This window comes from Ochotona princeps, chromosome 3, assembly GCF_030435755.1.
Source record: "Ochotona princeps isolate mOchPri1 chromosome 3, mOchPri1.hap1, whole genome shotgun sequence".
NCBI classification, from domain to species: domain Eukaryota; kingdom Metazoa; phylum Chordata; class Mammalia; order Lagomorpha; family Ochotonidae; genus Ochotona; species Ochotona princeps.
This window is the reverse complement of record NC_080834.1, coordinates 15519799-15544109: the sequence shown is the minus strand read 5'-3', so window position 1 is coordinate 15544109 and position 24311 is coordinate 15519799. Positions and strand designations below refer to the sequence as shown.

The window sequence follows — 24311 nt, the reverse complement described above, 5'->3', positions numbered from 1 at the left end:
AACCTTGACAAATAATCTGACTTCTCTGAGTCTTTCTCATTTATATGTAAAAACAGAAATGTCACAATGATTAAATTAGATCTTTGGAAAGCATGCAGCACAAAACTTGGCTGAACAGTGAATAACGTAAATTACCAATGGAAATTACTTTTAGTAACTATGTTTATGGTTTACATTAGATAATTTTTGTAGGTGATTTCAGATACAAATTTGGGTACTTTAGTAATTCATTTTTAAAATCTGCATTGCAACTTAAGATGTTAAGACCTCAATATTCTTTTACGCTTTGTTTTTATTCTGCATAAGTAAAAACAGTATTAGAAAAACAACTTAACATCTATTGTTTTTTAACCTGTCTGTATAGTAGTAAAACACATTAGAAATGATCAGGCTATTTGACTGTTTCACGTTCAAAAAAATCTGTGAGGTTTATTTAAACCTCTCTTCAAAATTGGAACGTACTGAGGCCAGTTGGGGTGATGTAGCTACCTTCCGTCCAGCGGTGCCAGGTTCCTCTATCAGCACCATTGTGTCCCAGCTATTCCACCTCCCATCCAGCTCTCTGCTTATGGCCTGGGAAAGCCCTGCAGGATGGGCCAAAGCTTTGGGACCCTGTGTCCATGCGGGGGACCCTGAGGAGGATCCTGGTTTTGGATCAGCTCAGCTCTGGCTGTTGTGGCCACTTGGGGAGTGAACCAGTGGATGGAAGACTTTCTTTGTCTCTCTTTCCCTATTTTGTAAAATCTGCCTTTCAAATGAAAGTAAATAAATCATTTTAAAAATTGGAATTTCCTACTTTTTAAAGTTATCCTTGAATTTTCACTATCAAACCAGTTGCGTTAAGTAGGAAGTAAGTTTGTTTGTTTCATTTTAACTGTTGTTTTTTAAAAAAATTTCTATGTATCATTTAAAATGAGGTCAATGCCGCACTTCCAAAATGTTCCAAAATGTGCTATCTTGATGATAATCTAAGAAAATATTTGAAATTTGTTCATTGCACTAAAATGTGATGGTCAAAAAGTGATCTGAGTTGATTATATAAGCAGGCTTTTATGGGAGATTTTTTAATTACAAAATTTCAATTGAGTAGTGACAAAACTGTACATTTGGAATCAATTTTACAGGTTCAACAGGCACATTCATTTGTTTTCTTCACATCAAAGCAATACTTGAAATAAACAAAAATCGATGGCAATTAGTAAATATGTAGTTATTTTAAAATGTGCTATCCTTGTTGCATAGCAACTGTTGATTCTATTATGTGCTTTTTACAATAGTTAAGTGCAGACACAAATTGCTTTCTACTTTTTGAATGCTAAAAGCACTGAAGTTATGAAGTTTATTCCAATATGTGTATTACATATTTGTAAAGGGAATATTTCATTCCTAGGCAAAGGCACAGTGACCTAAGAAAGAGATGATAATGTCATGTTTCTGATTCTCCCTTCCCATGGGAGGACTTTTAGACAACTCTTTATTCATAGTCTCAACAGCTAACACAGCCAGGACGTAATAATCATATCTTGGCTTGACTGGATCTTGACTTCCTGCTAGCTAAAGGGTAACGTTTAGTAACAATGGGTTGTGTCCCCTCTAACAAAATGAAATCGCATTTATACTATAGACAATTATATATGCCAAAAAATATCGGTGACATAATCAATATATTAGAAAGAAATCATGGGTGTAGCAAGAACACATAGGATTAGCTTCACCATGAAACTGGCATGATAGGAAAGCGAGAGGCTAATGCTTACTTGTCCTGTCCGCACCACTTCCAGAAGTGAAGCGGAGTTGGAGTCGAGGAGAAGTTCAGTAATAGTATCTCTTGAGACAGATAGAAAAACTGCTCTCCAAATGGTTGCTCTAATTTCTAGCTCTGCACAAGTACAAGAGCCTGCTTCACTCAGACCTTTGCCACAGTGCCAAAACTAATCTTATTGACTGGATGGGCTGACTTATAATCTCTTGTTACTTTAATTTGCACATTTTGGATTGCTAGTTAGGTTGACCATCTTATTTTTATGTCTGTAAAAAATGAATTATTAAATAAGAGCAGACCAGTTAACTGAGAATACTGAGGCTAATAAAAACTAGAAAAACTCAAAGCAGCACGAACCTTCGAGAAGGGTAAGGCTTGGGGTGCAAAGCCAGAAACACAGCAGCCTTACCCTGTATTCTCAGATTTTATTTTCGCTTAGATAGAACCATGGTGATTTTATTACAGCATGACTGCACATCCTGAAGGACAAGGGAGGGGATATTGACTTATAAGGGCTAGTACTCACTGAGCATGTTCAAAGATTGGAAATGGAAGTGATAAACTCTGAATTGGTTTGAACCAGTAGCAATATCTAAAAGGTTTTAATATGTTAGAAGGCAAAATAAGGGACTTCTCGGGGAGATGTTAGCTTCAAGGTGACCACTGCAAGTTGCTTGAGGTCACAAGTTATAAGAGCCACTGCCCAAGGAGACAAATCTGATAACAAACAAGACTGTCAGAATTCAGAACTAGCCAGATCCAGACACAACAGGACACAGTAAGAAACCTGGGCAGAGGATCCAGGCGGGCAGAGATGCCAGCTGGGCAAGTGAAGGAGTTTGGAAGACTTCAGCTCAGATAGGGTCAACTCAGGACAACTAGAAACTTAGGGGAGGGAGATGACGGCTGCTACATCATGGCCAGAGCTGTACCTGGCTTGAGCGGGTAGGGACTAGCAATCTTTAAATATTGCTTTGAGGGTGAGTGTTTGGCCTGGTGGGTGATACCAGTCATGATGCTGTGTTTCATCAGGGTGCTTGAGTTCAACACCAAGGTTGGGCTTCTGACCTCAGCTTCCTGCTCAGGCAGACCCGGGGAGGCTGCTGGCTCAGGTCACTGCTGAGTGACTGCCCCTCCACGGGAGACACAGATTGTGTGCCTGGCTCCTGGCTGGGCCTGGCCCAGGTGCTGCAGGCATTTCAGGAGCTGTCTCTCTGTGTTTCTCTTTCTCTCTCCACTTCTTAAACAGATAAGTACTACTAAGTAAATACAAACAAAATCCTAATTATATTATCTAAAATTATGCAAGCAATACATATTTACTGTTGAAGCTTTGAAAAATAAGAGCATTTTTTCATTATCAAAAAAATACTAATTTTTAGATCAAAACAAGCTAAAGGCTATTCATTTTAAATTGCCTATATAAATATTTTAAATCTTTATAATTAAACAATTTATTTTTTACTTTATTACCTTCCTATAATACAATGAAGCAGAGAAGTTGGAAGAAGTAATTATTTCTCTGATTTTAAGAACTGGATCAAAGCTAGAGTCTGACCTTGTTGGAAAAACATTTAAGAGCAAAAAATTATGCTTTTGCACAAGAATGAGGGCTATATTAACTTTACAAGATTAAAATCTGCTCTGCTAAAACTTCCATTGTATTACTTCATGTCATAGAAAGGACACACATCATAAGCACATTTAGTGTAGGAAATTATACAAAGAGTCAAAAAGAAGCGAAGCAACTACCTGGAATAGTCTGGGAGATAGAACGGTTAAAAAGCAAGTAAGACTCATGCTGACAGAAGCCCATCATCACCTCCTACCTTCTCCCTCCAGTTCTCGTCACTCAGTAGCTTCTGTCTGAGGGTTTCTTGCAGCTGCTCAATGTTTTTCTGATGTGAAATCAGCATCAAATCCCTGAAAACCATAAACCCAACAAATGAATCAATCGTCCCTGCCAGTCCTCCTGGTTTAAAACATACGACCCCACAGGTGAGCCTTCCTGTTCTGTTATACCCACAGGCACATGCATGCGTACACTACTGTACGTGCTATTTTAACAATTTCCAGCAATTTACAAACACTACCTGTAAAGTAGGTTTTTAGGCTTACTTTTTTGCTTACTAGGTATCAGTTATTGCGTTTCATGAAATATCAAAAACAGATGTGGAGTCAGAAATACAACAACACGTTACTTAAGTATGACTTTAATATATGACTAAATTCTAACACCAGACAATATTTTGTTGGCGATATGCCATGAAGTCATTTGCAATTCTTGTTGATTTAGTTACTTTTCCTTTTCTCAAATAGGAAGAAACCACATTAAGTAGAGGGTTACGACAGGGACGTGGTGGAATACCAAACACATTAGAAACTAGAAGACACAAATGCACTTTAAGGGAGTCTTTGCTATTGCTCCTCTTCCCACGCCTTTGCTTTCCAGCAGCGCCCGCTATTCCTTTAAGATTTGACCCTTTTCTCAAATGTGTGACTTTCATTTGTAACTGCTCATGGAACACTAGCACCCTAATGACATAATATCATTTGAGGAAAATTTATCAAAAATGACAAAACTTCCAGACTTCCCTTTCCAGATGTATGTCAAACTAAGTACTGTTAATAACTTTCCTACTGAAAAACAAAATAAATAAGTCCTAGTTTAAATGCAAAGAAAAGACCTTGAAGTTCATTGGTTAGCTGGACAAAAATGAAGAAAGATGTGGAGAACAAAGCTCAAATGAAGAACAGATAAAAATTATCAACAGGAAACAGTAAAATATTAATGAAATCTGTAGGTTAGTTAATGTTATATTAATGTTAATTTCTTAGTTTTTTAATGGATTTTTTTTATCTTTACTGGAAGGTCAGATTGACAGAGAGAAGGAAAGACAGAGAGAAAGATCTTTCATCCACTGGTTCACTCCCCAAATGGCCACAATGCCTGAAGCTGAGCCAATCCAATGCAAGGAGCCTCCTCCAGTCTCCCACTTGGGTGCAGGGTCCCAAGGACTTGTGCTATCCTCCACTGCATTCCCAAGCCACGAGCAGGTAGTGGAATGTGAAGTGGAGAGCTGGGATCCAAAGCAGTGCCCATATGGGATGCTAGCGCTTGGAGATAAATGATTAGCCAGTTGAGCCACTGCTCTGGAATTTCTTAATTTAAAAGATACCATAATTACACAATATTGGTTAAAGGAAAACAGGAATTCTGTACTGTGTCTGTAATTCTTCTGTAAATCTAGAATTCTTTTAAACTAAAGCTTAAACAAAAGCAGTGGAAGGAAGAACGCTTGCAGTAAACACTGCTTGAAGCTGTGAACATACTTTCCAAAGCTAATGAACTTGCCCTCAAATTTCACAGTCATGAAGGGCACAGTGGATTGGATCCATCTATCTGCTGCCTACAGGAGACACAGCTCACCAACAAAGATCAGCAGAAGCTGAAAGTGAAAGGATGGAAAAAGATATTCCAGGCTCATGGAAAGGAAAAATGAGCTGGCGTAACCATTCTTAGATAATATAGACTTTGACGTGAGTAACATTAAAAGATAAAGGACACCATATAGTGATCACAGGATCTATTCAGCAAGAAGAGGTCATCTTATTAGTTTCTTAGGATGTTTTGTTTTTCAACTCTAACTTTACTTGGTTTTTCTCTCTTGCTTTTCTTTGCTAGTCTTCCTAAAAGTTTGTTTTGCTCATCTTCTTAAAAATGGCCCTTTCTTGTTGCAATTGGCAGTTTTTTAGTTTCAATTCCATTTGTTTTTGCTGTGCTTTTAAAAAATCATTTCTTGCTTCCTCTTCATTTTTCTTTTTTAATGAGTCCTTGAGATGCATTACTAGAACATTGATTTGAGATATTTTGATTTTTTCTAAGCATCTGATATTATAAATTTCCCTGTCAGTACTGTTTTTGCTACATCTCATGGGTTTTGATATTTTTGCTTTTGTTTTAATTTCTTCAGAATAGCTTTTTTCTTATTAATTTCTTCAGTACCATTCAGGTCATACTGTAGCATCATTTTCTTCAAGAAGGTTTTTTATTTTCTTTTTCATTTCCACAGCGACATATCGGTCATTGAGCAGCAAGTTGTTTAACTTCATGCTGTTGTAAATTTTCTATTTTTCTTCCTTTTGTGGATTTTGTTTCATGGTTTTTCATTTAAGGGGATGTACAGTAACTGTGTAATACAGACTATCATATCCAGATGTGAAAATACAATGCAGTATTGCATCTGTACTTCCAAATCAAGCAGACTCCCAGTGAAACTGTTAATTATATATTCACAATAGGATGCTGGACTCTCTGCCATTGTTTGTATCCGCAACGTCAGGATACACTTAAATAGCAGAATGATGGACTTATGACTGTTTGTGAAAGACTATACTATTGTAATAATATGGGGGAAAATGGTAGGGGGAGGGGATCTGTGGAAAGGGGAAGGCAAATCCCAGAGCCTACGGAACTGTATCATGAAATAATTTAAAAATTTTATAAAAAAGTAAACAGATAAAATTGAATACTTCACAAACAACAACAACAAAACAAATGAATGTCACGGTATCCCAATCGAATTTTACTTACAAAAACAGTGCGTGCTTAATATAGCCATAGTTTGCCATAGTTCCCCAATCCCTGTTTTAGAACATGAACCACTGTCTAGACATTGGTAACATGCCTTCCTATTAGCTCACAGTTTATCTAGAAAAGCCTACTTTCCTAAGATTGCCACTGTGGTTTCCAGGGAATGTAACTATTTCCCGAAGCATTGATGATAAGTCTCTCCACGTACCTCTCACCCTGTAGCACTGACACTGGCGTTTCTTCATCTCTTTTCCTTATTCAACTATTGCACATTTATACCTTTGCCTCTTGCTTCGTATTTTAGGACCAAATTTCCTATGGATTTGATGTTCACAAGTAAAATGTCATTGAAAGCATGTATACTATCTTAATAAGTGTATCAGCAATAAAAGTGCTAGCTAAAAATATTTTTCCCTTTGCTAAGCCCCAAAATAAAATTTCACAAGTACTTGTGAAAAAAATAAACATACATAGGTCTACGCAAGATATCTATTTCTTCTGTAATCAGCTTGGACAGTTTGCATTCCAGAAATGTGATTCATTTAATTGGTTATCAAAATTAATGATGTAAAGCATGTCATAATATTCCTTTGTCATCATTTTAATATCTGAGGGATCTCTACTTAATGTCTCTTTTATCCCTTTTGATATTAGCAATTTCAAATTTTTTTCATATCAGTCTAGCTTGAAGTTTATTGGTCTTACTGATCTCTCCAAAGAAACATATTTTGCTTGTTTCTTTGATAATCTCCATTGTTTTCCTGTTTTATAATTTACTTACTTTTGCTTATCTTTTAAAAAAGATTTTATTTATTTTTTATTGGAAAGGCAGATATATAGAGAGGAGAGACTGAGAGGAAGATCTTCCGTCCAATGGTTCACATCCCAAGTGGCTGCAACGACTGGTACTGAGCCAGTCTGAAGCCAGGAGCCAGGAACTTCCTCCAGGTCTCCCATGTGGGTGCAGGGTCCCAAAGTCTTGGGCAGTCCTCAACTGCTTTCCCAGGCCACTGGCAGGGAGCTGGATGGGAAGTGGATCAGCCAGGACAGGAACTGGTGCACATATGGGCTCCTGGTGCAGGCAAGGGGAAAATTTAGTCCTTGAGCCGTAGCACTGAGCTTGATAGTTACAATTTTGATACTATGGAAAATGTCAAAGGCATCAGTTTGTGTCCTGGCTGCTCTACTGCAGATCCAGCTCCCTGCTTGTGACCGGGGATAGCATCGAAGGATGGCCCAACTGCTTGGGCCCTTGCACCCACATGGGAGACTGAAGAAACTCCTAGCTTCTAGCTTCAGATCAGCACACTTGGGTGGCCATTTGGGGTGTAAGCCAGCGGATGGGAAGATCTCTCTGTGTCTTTTCTTCTCTCCTCTGTAACTCTGAATTTCAAGTAAAAAAAAAAATAACTGAAAAAAAACCCTATTATTTAAAAAAAAGTTCAGTGGATTATAACAGCTAAAATATGTTAGGCTAGGTGAATGCAGTGATTATCCATTGAATTTTCTAAGAAATACTAAGTTTGTTATTGCATTTCCACAAAGTACAAATTGTTGGAAAAATCGGATTTTCCATCTGTGGAGGTAATTTTGCATGATATCTTTATTTTGCAGAAATGAGCAGGACTTTGGTATCTCTGTGGTTTCCTGCTGAGCTTTAGTTACTGACTCTAAGGAGCCTTCAGTACAAGTCTTTAATGGAACAAAGCATAAAGAATAATTATATGTGACATTATACACACTCACTATTGTTGATTAGACAGGAGTAGGCAGTGAGTAATGTATACAGAGACGATTATATGTGTGAAGAGAGAATCCCTACTCCAAAAATAAAAACTACACTTGTACAGTACACGCACATGAAAGGGCTCACACAGTGTTCAAGATCATAAAATCAATTTAAGAAGCTAGGAAGAGAAAGCAGTGCTGGGTGCAAAGAAGCTGAAAGGACCGACTCTGATTCTAAGCGAATTACAAGAAATAAAATGCTAATTGTAAAGGCATAGTCCACACTTTTCGTTGTCATAGAAGGTTGAAGAAGTGCAGCTGTTAGACCTTCTGACTTCCTCTTCAGAACAGGTTCTAGAGATGTCAATGCCACTGAATTACAGGAAACCATGCGTATTTAAGCCCTAAATTTGAATTTTACCAAGAATCTAGTAAAGCTGATCACTATGAGAATCCAGGGGTTTGCACTGTACTATCAGATTTTGTTAAGTGCTAAGTTCTTTGGGTCTGTCTGAGGGAAAAACAGCCAGTTTTAAATCCTGTAATTAGTTGTCTAGAATTCAATTCATTCCCAATCCAGCTGTCTATCCACTGACTGGGCATCCATTACATCTCAGGCAAATAGTAGGTTCTGGAGCTACTACAGTTCTTGCTTTTTGTGTATGTTATTACTTTTAAATGCCAGTTTCCTTCCTATATTTACCAATTTTGTTTTCTGTGTTGAAGGTTCACACATTTGTTTGAAAGATAAAGTGACAGAGTCACAGGAGAGGACAGAGAAGGGGAAGGGAGAGGAGGAAGAGGAGGGAGGGGGAGAGGAAGGGAGAAGAGACAGAGATGGAGACAGATTTTCCACCTGCTGGTTCACTCCCTAAATGGTCACAAGAGCCAGGGTTGGGTCAGGCCAAAGCCAGGAGCCCGGAACTCCATCCAAGTCTCCCTGTGGGTGGCTTGGGCCCAAGTACTTGCAGCACCATCTGCTGCCTCCCAGGCTCATTAGCAGGGAGTTGGGTTAAAGCAGAGGAGCAAGGAATTGAACCAACACTCCCATAGGATGCCGAACCCACTGCACGGTGATACCAACACTCTTTCTTGTTGTTTGCTGTTTTCAGGAGAAACAAAGACCCAAGGCTAACTGCCCATCTGAGCTGACGTAAGTCACAGGGGACAAAGGCAGCTAAAGTTGTGCCAATCCAGGGCTCTCTGCACTATGTCATGTTGCCTTTGCATGTCTCAGAGAGAGCTGTGGCAGTCTGTGACATTCTACCCTGAAATTTCACCAAGATTTTAAAGAAATAACACTTTTAGAATTGGCATAATAGGCACATTAAGACTGACTCACATAGAAGAGCATTCATTTTAAAGACTCTTAAAAATGAGAGCTGAATTCCTTAACACACATAGAAAAAAAGATCTGGATTCTCTTAATTGTATTTAAAAATGTAGCTGCAAACAAATGTCAAACCATAGTGTCAAAACAACAGCTTTATATTCTGTTTCACGAGTTGTTCTTTTAAAGATATCTTCACATTGTCAATCATAGAGATCATTTTGATTCACCACAACTCCTGCCTGCATTACAAGCAGCAAGTGTGTGACATCACAGGAGGTTTGGCAGGCCTCTCCTTCCAAGGGCTGCTGCTGGACGCAACTCAGAGAAGGAGGTGAGCCTTCGGCTGCGGGGTGACCTTGGTAAGTGTTGTTATTTTAAAATAACACACTGATTTCATAATGCTTTAAGCCAGTGGCATCCAGATAAAATATCTTCAAGGATGAACTTTTACCATTTTATGAGTAAAACAGATAATATTGAATTTAACAGGTATTTACTCAATAGCTATGTTGCTAGTACAGGCTGTGAAAATAGGATGTGATGCTTTCAGGAGTTAAAGAGAATTAAAGAGGGGAAAGAAAGGGAGCTAGTATTGCTTTATGAGCAACTACAACCTACTAGCCTAAAAACGTACCAGAAGATAATTATTACCAACATGGCCACCGTATAGACAGGGAAGAGGAGCTCAGAAGGGAGCAAGCTGCTCAAGCTTGACATCAGTCAATCTGAGACTGAAACCTGTGTTGGCCTAACTCTGAAGTCCCATCACCATCCTGAGTGTGAACCGTTTCTGCACATTCCCTCATTTCTAGCACTACACACACCTAATCACTTACAGTGCCTCCGACCTGTATTAAACTATGACAACCTTCATTGAAGGAAATAAATACTAAGTTTCTCCTCTTTTATGAAAGTGGAAATGGTTTTTATTCTATTTTCAATCTAATGATAGAGTTCTACCGTTGATTTGCCAAAGCCCTGGAGAGCTGAAGTCGCCACCTCACACTGAGGGCAAGCAAGGAGCCTGCGGGCCATGGTGGGGAAGAAGCTGGAAGGAAGCGAGAGGACCCTGAGGCAGCTCTCCGGGCTCCTCTACTCCTGCAGGGATGTTAGTCTCCCGTACAAAGTGTTACCACATGTTTGAGAAAGAGGGGTTGACAAAACTTAGCCCTTACTCAGCAATCGTGGGGGATCAGAGCCAACTGCAGAGAGGGGAATAAGAGCTGTAAGACCAGACGCGAGGCAGCTTGATTCCTGTTTTTGCCAATGATGTGGCCCTGGGCAAGAAATGTGGCCTGGGTTAACCTTGCTGTCCTCACACATAAACATGCAAAATGACCACTATTTCATAGGGGAGGGCCACAGCTCTGACCCTTGTGCACATTTCAGGGCCTTCCCACTGGGATTGTGAATTAGAGAAAAGTGCTCTCTTGGTACGGGGCACACCTAGCCACCCAGGGCTGCGCACCATGGAGTTCGCTTTGCAAGAAAACGAACCCCCTCCCCTGGGGCACACAGCTAGCAGAGCATCTCAGCCAGTCTCCACTGCACCCCCCAGCCAGGGCTGCACAGCATCGTGTGCATGGAGACCAGAAGGCAAGACACAAGCATGGAGAGTGTTACTTGGAACATGGGAACCTGTGGATTGGGGATGAGGGACAGCTTGGGAGGGAGAAGAGAGAAAAAAAGATGGACAGAGGGAAGAGAGAAGGAAAAAGCAGGTGTGTTTAATCATGAGGTTGTGCCGCATATGGGAAAACAGAAACTTCATCACTCTTCTCAAGTAATTTGCAATGTACATAGCTTTCTGTTTGAAAAAATGGAAACAGAAGAGGAGAGAACAGAAGAGAAGGTACCCCAGGTGGGATGAGGGAAGTGGATAAAACCCTTTCCTTGCAGTACAGGAAAACTGCCTCAGATCAGGAGAGAAGCAATTAGACAGATCACTTACTATAAATAAACAGGCAAGGAGACACAGCATGTGTTATTTATGTCACAGAATAATTTACACTTAAGTACTCATACCTAACTTTAGTTACAACTAAACTCTTCTTGTAACACTCTTCAGCATCCCAAGTAGATCCAAGTAAGCATTTCTTTATATTTTTCCTTGGGACTCACTGAGATCATTGAGCATCTAGGTGGTGAAGAGGATGAGTTATAAACAGCGTGTGCTCTGGCGGCATGGCTGCAGCCACGTGCCAGTGTGTGTGTGTTTCTCTAAGTGTTCTCTGTAAGCAGTTATTAAGCTTAAACACATATGACCTGATAAAATGTATCTGCAAGGTTGTTACAGGGAACTTAGAACACATTTTTACCATGGAAATACTTAACCATAAAAATGAAATCAGGTCGCCAGCCGAATCTACAGAATACTGTTTTAACCCACAATATGTCTGAACCACACTGCTCCCAAGCATTCTCCCTGAGGCCCTGCTGTGCCTGGCACCAAGCTGGCACCAAGCTGGCTGGTCTGTTTCTCCCTGCATAATCTCAAGATCCCCCACCCCTTTCAGTGAAACCTTCTCTCCTTGGTAGAGTTTCCTTGGTTGGGGGCCTGGGATAAAGTGATGCAGACCTGTGCTAATGAAAGAATAATCTTGCAACATCAGCAAGGGGTCTGCTGTCCAGAGCCAGGGAGCAGACAGCTGGTGTCTGAGACTGCCTGGATTGACCAAAGCACACAGTCACCAGGAGAGGGCTGGCTCTGACTTCGTACACACATCTGGCAACCTGCCTGGCTGCAGTGTTTTGAAGCAGTGGTTTGGACATTGTTAAGTTGCAGATTCCTAGACACAGCCTGGATCTTCTTGAGTGTCAGCAAGCACCTGCGGATGGAAAGTGTCTCTTCCTTCTCTGGCACTTTCGCACTCCCAACTGCCTCAGCACACGTTTAGTTGGAGGTCCCACTGTGCTTCACATGCAAGCTGGGAGCCACAGTGAGCTCACACAGGTTCATGTGGAAGCTAAGGGATAGCTAGTGTCAGGTGACTGTAAGAGGAAACGGGCAAGCAGCAGGACAGAAGGATCCCAGGTTGCCTCCTAGCTTAGCCTGGCCCGACCCTGGCCACAGCAGCCATGGGGGAGTGAACCACCGTGTGGAAGGTCTCTCTCTCCTCTCTGTGACTCTGCTTGCAAACATATAAAGCTTTTTTTTTTTAAGAAGGCAAAGTTCAAGGCAGGTTCGTACAGCAATGTCAGAAGCGTCTAAGATCACTGACTCTCAGAGTCTATTTTTAACCTGTGGTTTACCACGGAGTAGTAAGCTCTGCATATTTTGCAACTATCTATATGACACAGAAACCTAGGGAACCTAACAAAGGTAGCAGGAAGTCATCGCTGCAGATTCTCACTTTTCGCATGTTCCTTAGGCTGAACTATACACAAAAATCTTTTACCGAATGGTCTTGTCTTGCTCCCAGTACATGCCTTTTCCACCCAGCATGCAGCAACACAACGATCTTATCATGGTGTTGTACCTTCTCCCTGTAACCCACTCTGTCCGCTGCACTGAAATGAGTACCCCAAATTGCAAGGGCCTGTGAGGGCCTGCTGGGTGAGGCCCTTGTCTGGCTCTCTTACATCTGCTTTGCCAGCGATCCAAGCGCTCTCCTCCAGTGACACACACCCATCACGCTGTGCTTTGCTGCCAATTGCTTCCCTGACTCTGGGCCTGACAACTTCTGCTTCCCTTTTTCTGCATCATCTTAGCAGTCACTTTTAGGGATGGTCATTGTGACGCAGCAGGTCCAGCCTGGGTTTGAGTTCCGGCTCCACTTCAAATCCAGCTCCCTGCTGAGGCACTTAGAAGTCAGCAGTGACCCAAGCACTTGCTACCTATGTGGAAGCACAGAATGGGGTTCCTGGTTCCTGGCTTCGGCCTGGTCCAACCCCAGATGGAATAAGCATTTGGGAAGCAAAACAGTGGAGGAAAGGTATCTCTCTGTCTTTGAAACAAATAAATAAAGCAAAAGCAAAAAAAAAACCAAAAAACCAGTCCATGTTATGACCACACTATTCAAAGCAAGCAGCTGTCCTATTGGTCTGTAATGCCTCATTAGTTACTTCATGTTCATTTTCACAGTCTACAATTATCCTAGTTGGTTAAATATTTTCCTCTTTTTAATATTTATCTTACTCATTGGAAAAGTAAAGTTACAGAGAAGAGGGGAGAAGAGAGAGAAGAAAGGACAGAGAGAGAGGTAAAAACCAGGAGCCAGGGGCTTCACCTAGGTCTCCCAAGTAGGTAGGTGGCAGGAGCTCAAGTCCTTGGGCCAGTCTTCTGCTTTCTCAGGGACATCATCAGAGATCTGCATCAGAAGTGGAACAGCTGGGATTTGAATCAGCACTCATGTAGGATACTGGTGTCTCAGGTGGTAACTTAGCCCACAACACCACAGCATTGGACGCTTGTTAGTTGTCTATTTTCCTTACTGTTCATCTCTTCATTAGAAAGCAAATTTCATGAGAAAAGGAACAACTCAGGTTCACTGTTGTAGCCTGGGGTACATAGTGCCTATCTCTAACAAGCACTCAATCAATAACTGGTTGGTTGGCTGAATTACTCAAAGTAAGTGATTCCTTCCTTCATTCACTCGCTGCCTGCATGTGCCGGACTCCAGAGACACAGTGAGGCACAGGGCAGACAAAGTCTGAAAGGAGCCCAGAACAACAACAGCAAAATCATGAAGGCCATTAATATCTAGGAGTAATTCTCTGACCACTTCCTGGTCAACAACACATTTTTGTTTTTATTATGTGACAGACAGAATGTCTGTAAGCTTGGTGAACAAATGACTGAGTAACATCATGTCTGCTTCCGGATAAAGCAGAGAGACCAAAGAAACAAGGACAACAGAACAGTTAAGAAGGGGAGAGAGAAGGTAGTTCAGTGATATTGCTATTCTATGAGAGCTCACAGTGACTGCTCTTCCCACCCAACATTCAGAAGGCACAATTATGATCATATTCACTATTTTCAAAAGCACACATATCTAAGCAACTAAGATATTTCAAAGGAAATCCCAAGAAAGATCTGTATTTATTCTATTGGTGTTATTAATCCTCAAAATACTCATAAAATTCACTTCTTCAAATTGTAGCCTAAGGTAATTTATTAATTGGAAAGAGAAAAAGAGACAGAAGAGGAAGTAAGGGAGGGAGGAAAAGAGATAGAGAAAATATTCTTCATTATTTTTAATCATAAACAATTCCCTAAGTCAGTTTCCCATCATATTTGCTAGACTTACTCTCTTTGAAATTAATAGAGAAGGATTCAAGTAATAAATTTCTTCTTAAAGTATAAAAATTCATTATCATAATGATTATTAAAAGCATGTGTACTTAAGTAAATCCTTAGAGAAGTGTTCTAGAAATACTTGAACAAAGCTCGGATCTCCCAGTGACTACTTGTCAGAGATAACATTCATCTCAGTAAATAGTTAAGCCTAATTAATTGAGACATCATTGAAAATGGAATATTCTAGATGGTATAGGGATTGCTCAGGTAATCAAAGGTCTAAATCAAAGAAATTTCTACTGATTTTATTGTATTCTTATGAAGAAATATTATTCTGTGCCTTATATATATAATATGTAACTGATTTTATTCTTTCTCAGAGTCCTCATCATGGTCATCAGCGGTTAACCATGTTTCAAAAATGCAGATTCTGACATTACTGCTGTGTATGAGACTACTTATTTCTATTATATTGGACCAAATTACAATGCCTTTAAGTAAATGATTTATTTATTCAAGAGAGAGCGAGAGAGAAAACCCTTATCCACCGATTCAGTCTCCAAATGTCGAGCAGTTGGGACTAACATCTCATATGACAGATTAATATGAGGACAAATTAATTTTAAAAATACCTTGGGGAGTTGGATGACAATGTTTTTTGCTATCCTTAACACCATCTGAGAAGATATCTTTGCTTTTGATAAGACCTTAATAGATAAGTAGGAGAAAAGTTAAGAGACAATTAAAATGTAAATAATACAAAAACGATGTTTTTGTTGGGAAATGGTAAAACTGACCAATTATTGACCCAGGTTAAACTTACTTAATAGTGCAAGTATGACACAAGGTGGCTTTTTTTCTCTCTCTCTCTCTCTTTCTCTCTAATAAAAATCTGATGCCATTTGCAATTTGGGTTACATCCATACTTTCCCTAACTGTGTAACTTTAAGCAAGTCATTCAGCCAATTTCGGTTTCACTTTTATCATTCATAAAGTGAGATGGGTGGGGGGATGCAATGACCTCACCGTGATTTCACCGTTATTATAAGATGCATATCACTGACACTTGAAAAGACACATGGACTGCTACTTGAATGTAAAGGATTTTTGCGAGCAATGGTTCTCACTGCACCTTTCATTTTTCAGCGCTACAACCTCTTCCTTTGTCTGATTAAGAAGACTTTTGGTCATCTCCAGCTCGTTTTCTGCAAGGTTAATTCTTTTTTTCATGTCTTCTTCTTGCTTCTCTTTGGCAGTCAGTTGTTCCTGCAGAACTTTATATATTTGTTGGCAATTCACTAGAGAATCTTCTTTTTCTTTAAGTAGCCTCGTGTGCCTAAAAAATAAAAGAAATCAACAAGAATTAAAATACTATTTTAAATGATTTGGCAAAACTACATAAAATGTTCATTTGAAATTGTAGATTATAATCATAACCTAAAAATTTACAGTGTTACTAAAATGGCTACTTCTGTATTCTGCATATAATTCTATACCCTATGAGGCAGAGGTAAAATCAATAAAAATGGTAAGAAATAAGCTCAAATTAGGTATTGTATATGTGAAAATGAGAAAATAAGAAAAGGTAAGTATATTTTAAATATTATTTAACACGTGGTTTAAAATCCAGGAGTTTAACAGTCTAAAATTTAAAATGTGTACCGTGATTCAGAAATAACGGCTTCAAACTTGAGTTTTCTAAGTTTTCTTTGACAATCATCAGCTTCATTAGATTTATTCCTAAGATAATACAAAACAAATTCAGAACAAGTTATTTCAAAATCATTGTTTCTATATCATTTTTTTTAAAAAAAGATTTATTTATTTTTATTTGAAAGAATCATAGAGAGAGAAAAAAAAGACAAAGGGATTCTTTCATCCACTGGTTCACTCCCCAAACGGCCACGATGTCGAGAGCTGAGCTACTATGGAGCTGGGAGCCAGAAGCCTCTTGGGGTCTCCCACATGGGTGCAAGGTCCAAGGCACTGGGCCAGCCTCCGCTGCTTTCCTAAGCCAATAAGCAGGGAACTGGATTGGAAATGCAGCAGCCATAGGGATGTTAGCACCACAGATGGAGGAGCAGTTTGCCACACCACCACACCAGCCCCTCTAAATCATTATTTTCTGCATCCACAGAATTAAGTTAACAATTTCACATTATTCTTTCTTTAAAGAACTAACAGTTTATTTTTATAATCGTCAAGTAAACTGTCAGACTGACCTGTATAAAATAATAAGAATAAATCTTGGACAGCGTTTAGGAATAGAAACCATACCAAACCAAACTTTTGAGAAGGAAGTGGGAAGTTGCCAGAGCCAGCAGTGAAGCTGGCAGCACGCATGGCATTACAGTAGGGTGCAGGTGGGCTGGGCTTTTGGTTTATTTTAAATCTTTTTTTTTTTAATTACAAAGTCAGATATACAGAGAGGAGGAGAGGCAGAGAGGAAGATCCTCCGTCCGATGATTCACTCCCCAAGTGACCGCAATGGCCGGTGCTGCGCCAATTCAAAGCCGGGAACCAGAAACCTCCTTGGTGTCTCCCACGTGGGTGCAAGGTCTTAAGGCTTTGGGCCGTCCTCAACTGCTTTCCCAGGCCACAGGCAGGGAGCTGGATGGAAAGTGGAGCTGCCGGGACTAGAACCGGTACCCATATGGGATACCGGCACGCTCAAGGCGAGGACTTAGCCACCAGGCCACGCCACCGGGCCCCAGTTTATTTTAAATCTAAGAGCAGGTTCTATTCTGCACCGTGCAAGGAAACTAATAAAATTCTCATAGATGAACAAAAGCAACAAAGCTCCCAGTTTCTGAGCTGCAGAACCACAGGACAGTGGGAGCCACAACAGCTTCTGGAAAGGGAAGAGGAACATACAAGGACACAGAGAGGGCTCTCAAGTACTCACAGATGAGGGTCCTCCAACAACTCAGAAAAATGGAGCTAAAAGACATTTTTTTTTTTGGTGTAAAAAAAAAAAACCAACCCAGTTGAAATTCATGCAGTATTTGCATAATATGCACGATATTTTACTATATTTAAAAATGTCCCTTAGAAATTTCTATTTGCTGGAAAGGAAAAAGAACACCCAATAATGAATTGAGCCACATCTTCACCAGACGGTCAAAGTTAACATCACCAGTTAAGGGGAAAATGGTTTCATGTGCCACCAGATGTGATGCCCTGAGACAAACACATCTGCACTGCCGGGCATCAGGCAGCACTGTGCTAACAGTATGGCGCTCTGCTATGCTGGTTATTTTAAACGAAAGAGCCTTGGAGAGCAGCAGATGCTGGAAGAGCCTGTACTCTGATATTTCCTTACACAATTAAAGACCAGACCCTTCAAAGAAAATTGCCTCAGCCCTTTCCCTGAGTTTTCATTAACTAAACTACTACCTGCAGAAAAGAAACATTAGGAATATAACCACACCTGAACAAATTTGGTCATTTTTGTCTGTCTTCCCAGACTTATTCAGTTCCAAAAGAGGATCATTTACTAGCTATTGTCTGAATACTGGGCTAAAATCATTCATTAACTTCCAAAACTGTCCCATTCCCGAGACTGCCAGAGTTGGGAAGGGTGAGAAGGCGAATAAAGGCAGACTGAATAATGGGCATCAAACTCAGAGAAAGAATGGGGTCTTAAACTTTTTAAGAACTCAAAGACAGGAGGAACTCGGACATTAAACAAGAAGAGATGATGAGACAGAAATATTAATTAGCATATGACTGATCAGTATGCCATGTACAAATTCTTGGACACATCAGACTGACTCCCATAAAAATAAGCAACTACATGGTAATAAATATATGTAAAATCCTAGTGGAATATGATATAAATAAACTTATTTTTTAAAAGTGTGACATAGTCACATCATTACATCTCTTCCATCATAGCCTTCATCAGGAATAAAGTTAGTATTTTTTTGTTTCCATTAAAAATCTCACAACTGCCACACTCCCTGTCTCCTCCTGCTTGACAAAAGAAGGGTACAGTGAGCCTCTGGCTCTCCAGCGTCGACGGGAGCAGCACAGCGCTTTGTCCCCACGCATGCCAACATGTCTGGGAAGTCTTCCGCTGCTTCGCCTGGCTGGGGTGAGCTCTCAGAGGATGCCGGAAGCTGTCCTTTCCTTCCTGCAGCGTCTCTGTCACCTTCTAGCTGGGAATACACATCCTACACCCAGTCAAGAGAAAGATCAGACCAGCTCAAAATGAGCAAGTATTTATTTTAAAACTGCATGAGGAGCTCTCCATTCTTCAGAAATGTCAGCCATAAGAAGATACAGACATGGAACTCTCAGATTAATGAAAGTCAGTCTGATCTTAGACTGAATTCCGTGCTAGAAGGAGAAGTTCTATGGAGGACATCTTTAGGGCAACTGACAAAATTGAAATATGGATGATGGCTAAAATATTGCATGTAAATTATGGCACCCAAGTATGGTTATATAAAATACCACTGCCCTGAGAAAAGGCAGGCTGAGATACCTAGAGGTCAAAGTCCATAGTATATCTACTACGTTCTCAAATGGCTCAGGGAAACACACGCCGTTCCAAAAGTTATAAGGATGTTTACTTTGATACAAAAATTTTCAAATCCTTATATAATTTGTATTTGTACATATAAGGTATCTTCTACATGTTCCCACAAGTATACGTCATTAAGAACATACATGTGGGGGCAGACACTCGGCAATAGCTGTTGGTTAGGCCATTGTCTCGGTTGCCAGCCAGCAACTCATGGGTTCAAGTCCTGCTTCTTCCTGAGAATGGGCATCTTTGGGAGGAAGGTGATGGCGCCACTAGTTCAGTCCTGCCACCATGAGGGGGACCGGTACTGGGTACCTGGGTCCTGATTTTAGACTGGCCCAGCCCTGGCCGCTTCAGCTGTTTGGATAGTGAACCAGCAAACAGAAGATCTCTCTTCTTCTGTCTCTGCTTTTCAAATTAATTAATTAACTAATTAGTTAATTAACAAAGAAAGTAATGGCTTTCAATTTTCTTCGCACCAAAATTCACTCATCCTGCAGTGCCATTTCCTATGAACTTCTGAAGTGTGGGGCGAGGAAGATGCCCGCAGCTCCTCAAGCACGGCGCTCCCCCTTGTCCTCTCAGCAAAGAATGGTAACCCTCTCTCTTCCACTGCCAGAATAAGCCCTCACAAAGCGCCGTGCTGCTCCTGCCAGTCAAAGAGCAAAGGAAATTACATGAAATAAATGGATATTTCTCCCAATCGGAAAGGCCAGTTCAGTCAATGGAATCAACACCATGATGTTAATATGTAATGCCTTCTACAGGCGCACTCTGCAAAACACCTATTCTGTGAGCAGACAGGTGACTGGCAAGGAGCACAGCTACTGTGCAGTGCTGGTGCTCAGGGTCAGACACCAGTGGTCTGGATCTAGAGTTTGGTTCTTACCCTGATGGTGAAAAACCCCCATGTCCATTTTTTATTCTTTCTCTCCCAGTCTCCATCTTCCGCATCTCCCTCCTTCCCTGCCAAGTTTATTCCATCAGTAAGGCCTGGCAGACTCACTGCCAACATACAGTTCTTTCCATCTCCAAGACACAGTCTTGAGCTAAACCCCAGCCACTTCTCACTTGCAGGAACACACAGCCTCCCTTCTGGTGTTGCCTAGTTCCCTGGCTCTCCCGCCCCGGCACAAGTAGCAGGCACAACACAGATCACTCTCCAACATGAATTCCTCCTATGGCCTCCCGCTGCTCTCCACAAACATCTCAACCCCTCAAAGACTCTTCTGCATGTATGGGATTCAATCATTTCGTGTTGCTTTTTAGAACCACAAGCTCAGTATTTAAAAGCAGCACACGCAGGCTATGTCTCAGTTCCGGGGACCAACAGCACTGAGATGTAGGCGAGCGCTGGACCATGGTCCTCCCAGAAGCTCCAGAGGAGAACTGATTTCCTTGCCTTTGCTCGTTTGCAGAGACCTGTATTTCCTAGCTGTGATTCCCATCTCTGTTCTGAAGTCACATCACCGCAATTTCTGCTTCCATCCTTCCACCTACATTTGTGACTAACTCTCCTTCCCCCTTCTAAGGACCCTGTGATTATTTTGAGCCTGTCTGCATGTTACAGGATAATCTCCCCATCTCAAAATCCTCCACTTAATCACATCCGCCAAGTCTTTTTTGCCGTGTAAGGGAATCCACTTAGATTTCAGAGCTTAGGCCATGGAAATCTTTGGGGAGTCATTATCCCGTTTACCCCAACTGACTCTATTCATGTTGCTTGAACTTGCAAAATACCTCTGTAAAGATTTAGGGCCTTGCCCTTGATCTCACTGCTCCCCAATGACAGCATGGTTAGCTCCTTGGTGTGATTTAGATGTTAAAGTTCGTCGGCTCTGGTTAAGGACGCCACCTGATTGCTCCATGTAAAGCATACCACCTCTCCTGTCGTCCACATTGTTTAACATCTTTTTTGCATTAAAATTACTTGAAATTACCTAAGTTACCCTGTGGTTAATTTATACAACATACATTGCCTGTACATAGCAGTCCTGGCCTAACCTGCTGAGCCACAATGCCAGCCTCTCACAGTCCCTGTCTGCGGGGTAGTTGGGCAAGTTTCCCTCACACACTGGTAATCCCTGGTTGTATGTTCTTCCTCATCCTGTAGGTTCTGTGCTCTTTAGTTTTGTCCTAGTTTGCTTCTGGAGGTTGTGATTAGGCATCGGGCAGCATATGCCACTTGATTGGACACTCAAATTCACTTAGGTTTATGGGGACCCCAGGCTCTCTAGCTCCAGTCCCCAACAGCCGTTGCTTTAGTCTGGGTATAAATACTCGGCAAGTGCTGCTTCACCCAGAGCCGGTGGATGGGAGGCAATCTGATGAAGGGCCAATGGGCTGAAATGTTCCAAATGTGCTTCCTCAGAGGGGCATCACTATCATGTGGGCAGTGCATCACAAACTGGCTAGTTAGAGCCACCCATGGCTCAGATATAAGATCTGAATGAAGTGGAGCCCAGAAATCTAATCCTGCAGTTGGGTCTGTTGGGGAGGCCATGCTGTAACACCCGCTTTTAGAAGCTGCCCTGGATTTTCATACGGAATGGAGTCTGAGAACCACCGTTCCCATAATTCACCAGTTCCTACTCTTCCCCACGTTGCCTTGATTGCTTCAAGAGCACACTGTGTAAGGCATGCGCACAGTCACCACTTCCCCAGCCAGCTTTCTATCCTTTCTATTTGTTATCTTTCAAGCTCTCCTATCATTTTCACCATCCTTAGCAGCCTTTCTTGCTAGCTTTATTTGACTGGTTTTATCCTGATCTATTTTTACATATATTTGGAAGTAATATAGTTCTTTCTTACAGACAGACTACATTTAAAAGTAATGAAACTACACTGCAAAAGCTTCATATTTTTTCATCGATGTCTTCCTCCTTAACTGAGCCGGATATCATGAGGTGTAAAAACAAAATTGGTAGAAAATGTCATCACCAACTCTTACTAATGCTCTGCCTGTTTTTAGCAAACACTACCCGCCGCTTACCTTCTGGACACTCATCACAGCTTCTTCTCCTGGCTGCCAGAGTCCCAATTTTTGTTTGCACTCTGGATAAATCCTGCTTGGTCTAAGCTAGTCATGGCAGGTTCTGGTCCTCTTGGCAATAGTTCACCACGGATAGGTTATAGAAGGAGTTCAGGCCTCACAATGATACGGACCTGGCTTAGTGACACTGCTGAATCTTTGGACCAACCTAGCCTGACATTACCCCAGCCCTGAGACCTGCAGCCCAAAGCAGCCTAACAAATCAAATACCTATTTTGTAAATACACAGTGATGCTCATGAACCATGGGAAATATGTATTTTTTAAATCTTAGGAAAGAAGGACCTCATTTTCATCCATTTGCTAATTGCCTTGTCTCTTCATGTCAAATCCATAGATTTTAAAATCTTCATGCTGCAGCGTATCCAGACTCGGACAGGTGAGAACACAGCTTTCTAGCCCCCACAAAGAGAAGATTAAAAATGTGAAGAAACTCGATTTCAGAGCACCTTCCAATTTCTGGAGGTCCAGAGAGGTTTACAAGCACACACAATAAGTTTCTGTGTTGTTAATAAATTGAGTGAATTATTTTGACTTCAACTTCAGTCGATCATTTAAAAAAAATGGCCAACCCACAAATTTGGCTTGAACTTATAAATAACAAGTACTTAGATGTTACTGGGGATCCCCAGTCCCTAAGTACCATGGGACTCAGTGAGCTCCAGGTTTTGATCCTAAATGCTCATCCTCCCCAACTTCCAGCCGCGGAAGGAGAGTTGATGGAGTTCAGACAGAAGAGCCGGACACGGGCGGCATTCACAAAGGTCTCCAGCACACGGAGCCATCTCAGTGGCTCTGCTTCTATCATTTTTAGTTCACACTTTCTGAAAGCAGATACTCTATCCACTTTTTAATTTTCACAAGGTCTTCTATGAGCAGGAACTTTCAATCTTATGAACACATACAACAGCATCAGCATGTAACTGCACAGGGTTTCCTGACAGGTTTCCTCAGCCAATCCTGACTCTCACCACGCCTTAACACTTACATCACAAATCACATTAAGAATATAATTAACACAAAGTCCCACAAAGTATTTAATATGAAACGGAGAGACTCCTTGTATACACAAAGCCTTCTGTGCAAACTTGCTCTATTCAGCGGGCCCGGCACAGTAGCCTAGTGGCTGCAATCCCTGCCTTGCACATGTCAGGATCCCATATGGGTGCCGATTCGTGTCCCGGGTGCTCCGCTTGCCACCCAGCTCCCTGCTTGTGATCTGGGAAAGCAATCAAAGACGGCCCAAAGCTTTGAGACCCTGCACCCACATGGGAGACCCGGAAGAGGATCTTGGCTCCTGGCTTTATATCGGTTGGCTCAGCTCTGGTGACTGTGGCCACTTTGGCGAGTGGACCAGCAGACAAAGGATCTTTCTTTCTGTATCTCCTTCTCTTTGTATATCTGCCTTTCCAATAAAAATTAAAACATCTTAAAAAATAATAATAACAAAAATCAATCCGTGTAACAAGCACTACACCTTGCTCTTTCTCCTCAGTGTGCCCAGGCCTCAGGCTTCCGGTCTCCTGGGACTCCACTCCACGTGCGGAGTCTTGGCATGTCCCCAAGGGAGCAGGGAACATGCTCCCTGTGTCTGAGCTGTGCCCTCTGTGTTTCATGAGCTCTGCCCTGCAGATGCCTGGCACTACATGGCCTCACGGAGCGGGCCTTCCACACGGGGCACCCGATGACGTAACGAGAAGGAGGAGGACGCTGCCCCTCATGCCCTACAGCCACCATTTTGTTTTTCATATTTTGATTTCCGGAAAGTTACTGCTTATGTCCAGGGAGTGTCTCAGGGAGGAGTTCCCATCTACTTATCCTTTCTGCCAGCCATGAAATACAGACGGCTGAGCTACTGTTCCTACTGTCTGGTTAGCCGCAGTGTTACAAGGCATGCATACTTGATGTCCCTTATTTTTCCAAAGCAAACTGCCTTCGTAAAAATAACTCAAATATACGCTAATTTGATAGGGAATGTAAGGAATTTACTCCTCCTTTTGTTGCTCAGTATTTAATTAAACACATTGTTTTTAGGAGTAACCCACAGACAACACAAACCCTGGGTTGCTAAGC

At 41.4% G+C, this 24311-nt stretch overlaps 1 protein-coding gene across 3 annotated transcripts in view; it reads right to left on the bottom strand.

Moving 5' to 3' along the window:
- Positions 1-24311, bottom strand: part of LEKR1 (leucine, glutamate and lysine rich 1) — a 172680-nt gene that overhangs the window by 28968 nt on the left and 119401 nt on the right. For 2 of the 3 annotated variants that reach the window (XM_004598568.2, XM_058661480.1), the window contains exons 8-10: positions 16319-16396; positions 15789-15992; positions 3592-3685 (exon numbers count right to left, since the gene is read on the bottom strand). In XM_004598568.2, the coding sequence (XP_004598625.2) occupies positions 3592-3685; positions 15789-15992; positions 16319-16396 (376 nt within the window). Of the gene's footprint in view, positions 1-3591; positions 3686-15788; positions 15993-16318; positions 16397-24311 lie in introns of those variants that run through there. The other variant, XM_058661481.1, reaches the window with a different exon arrangement.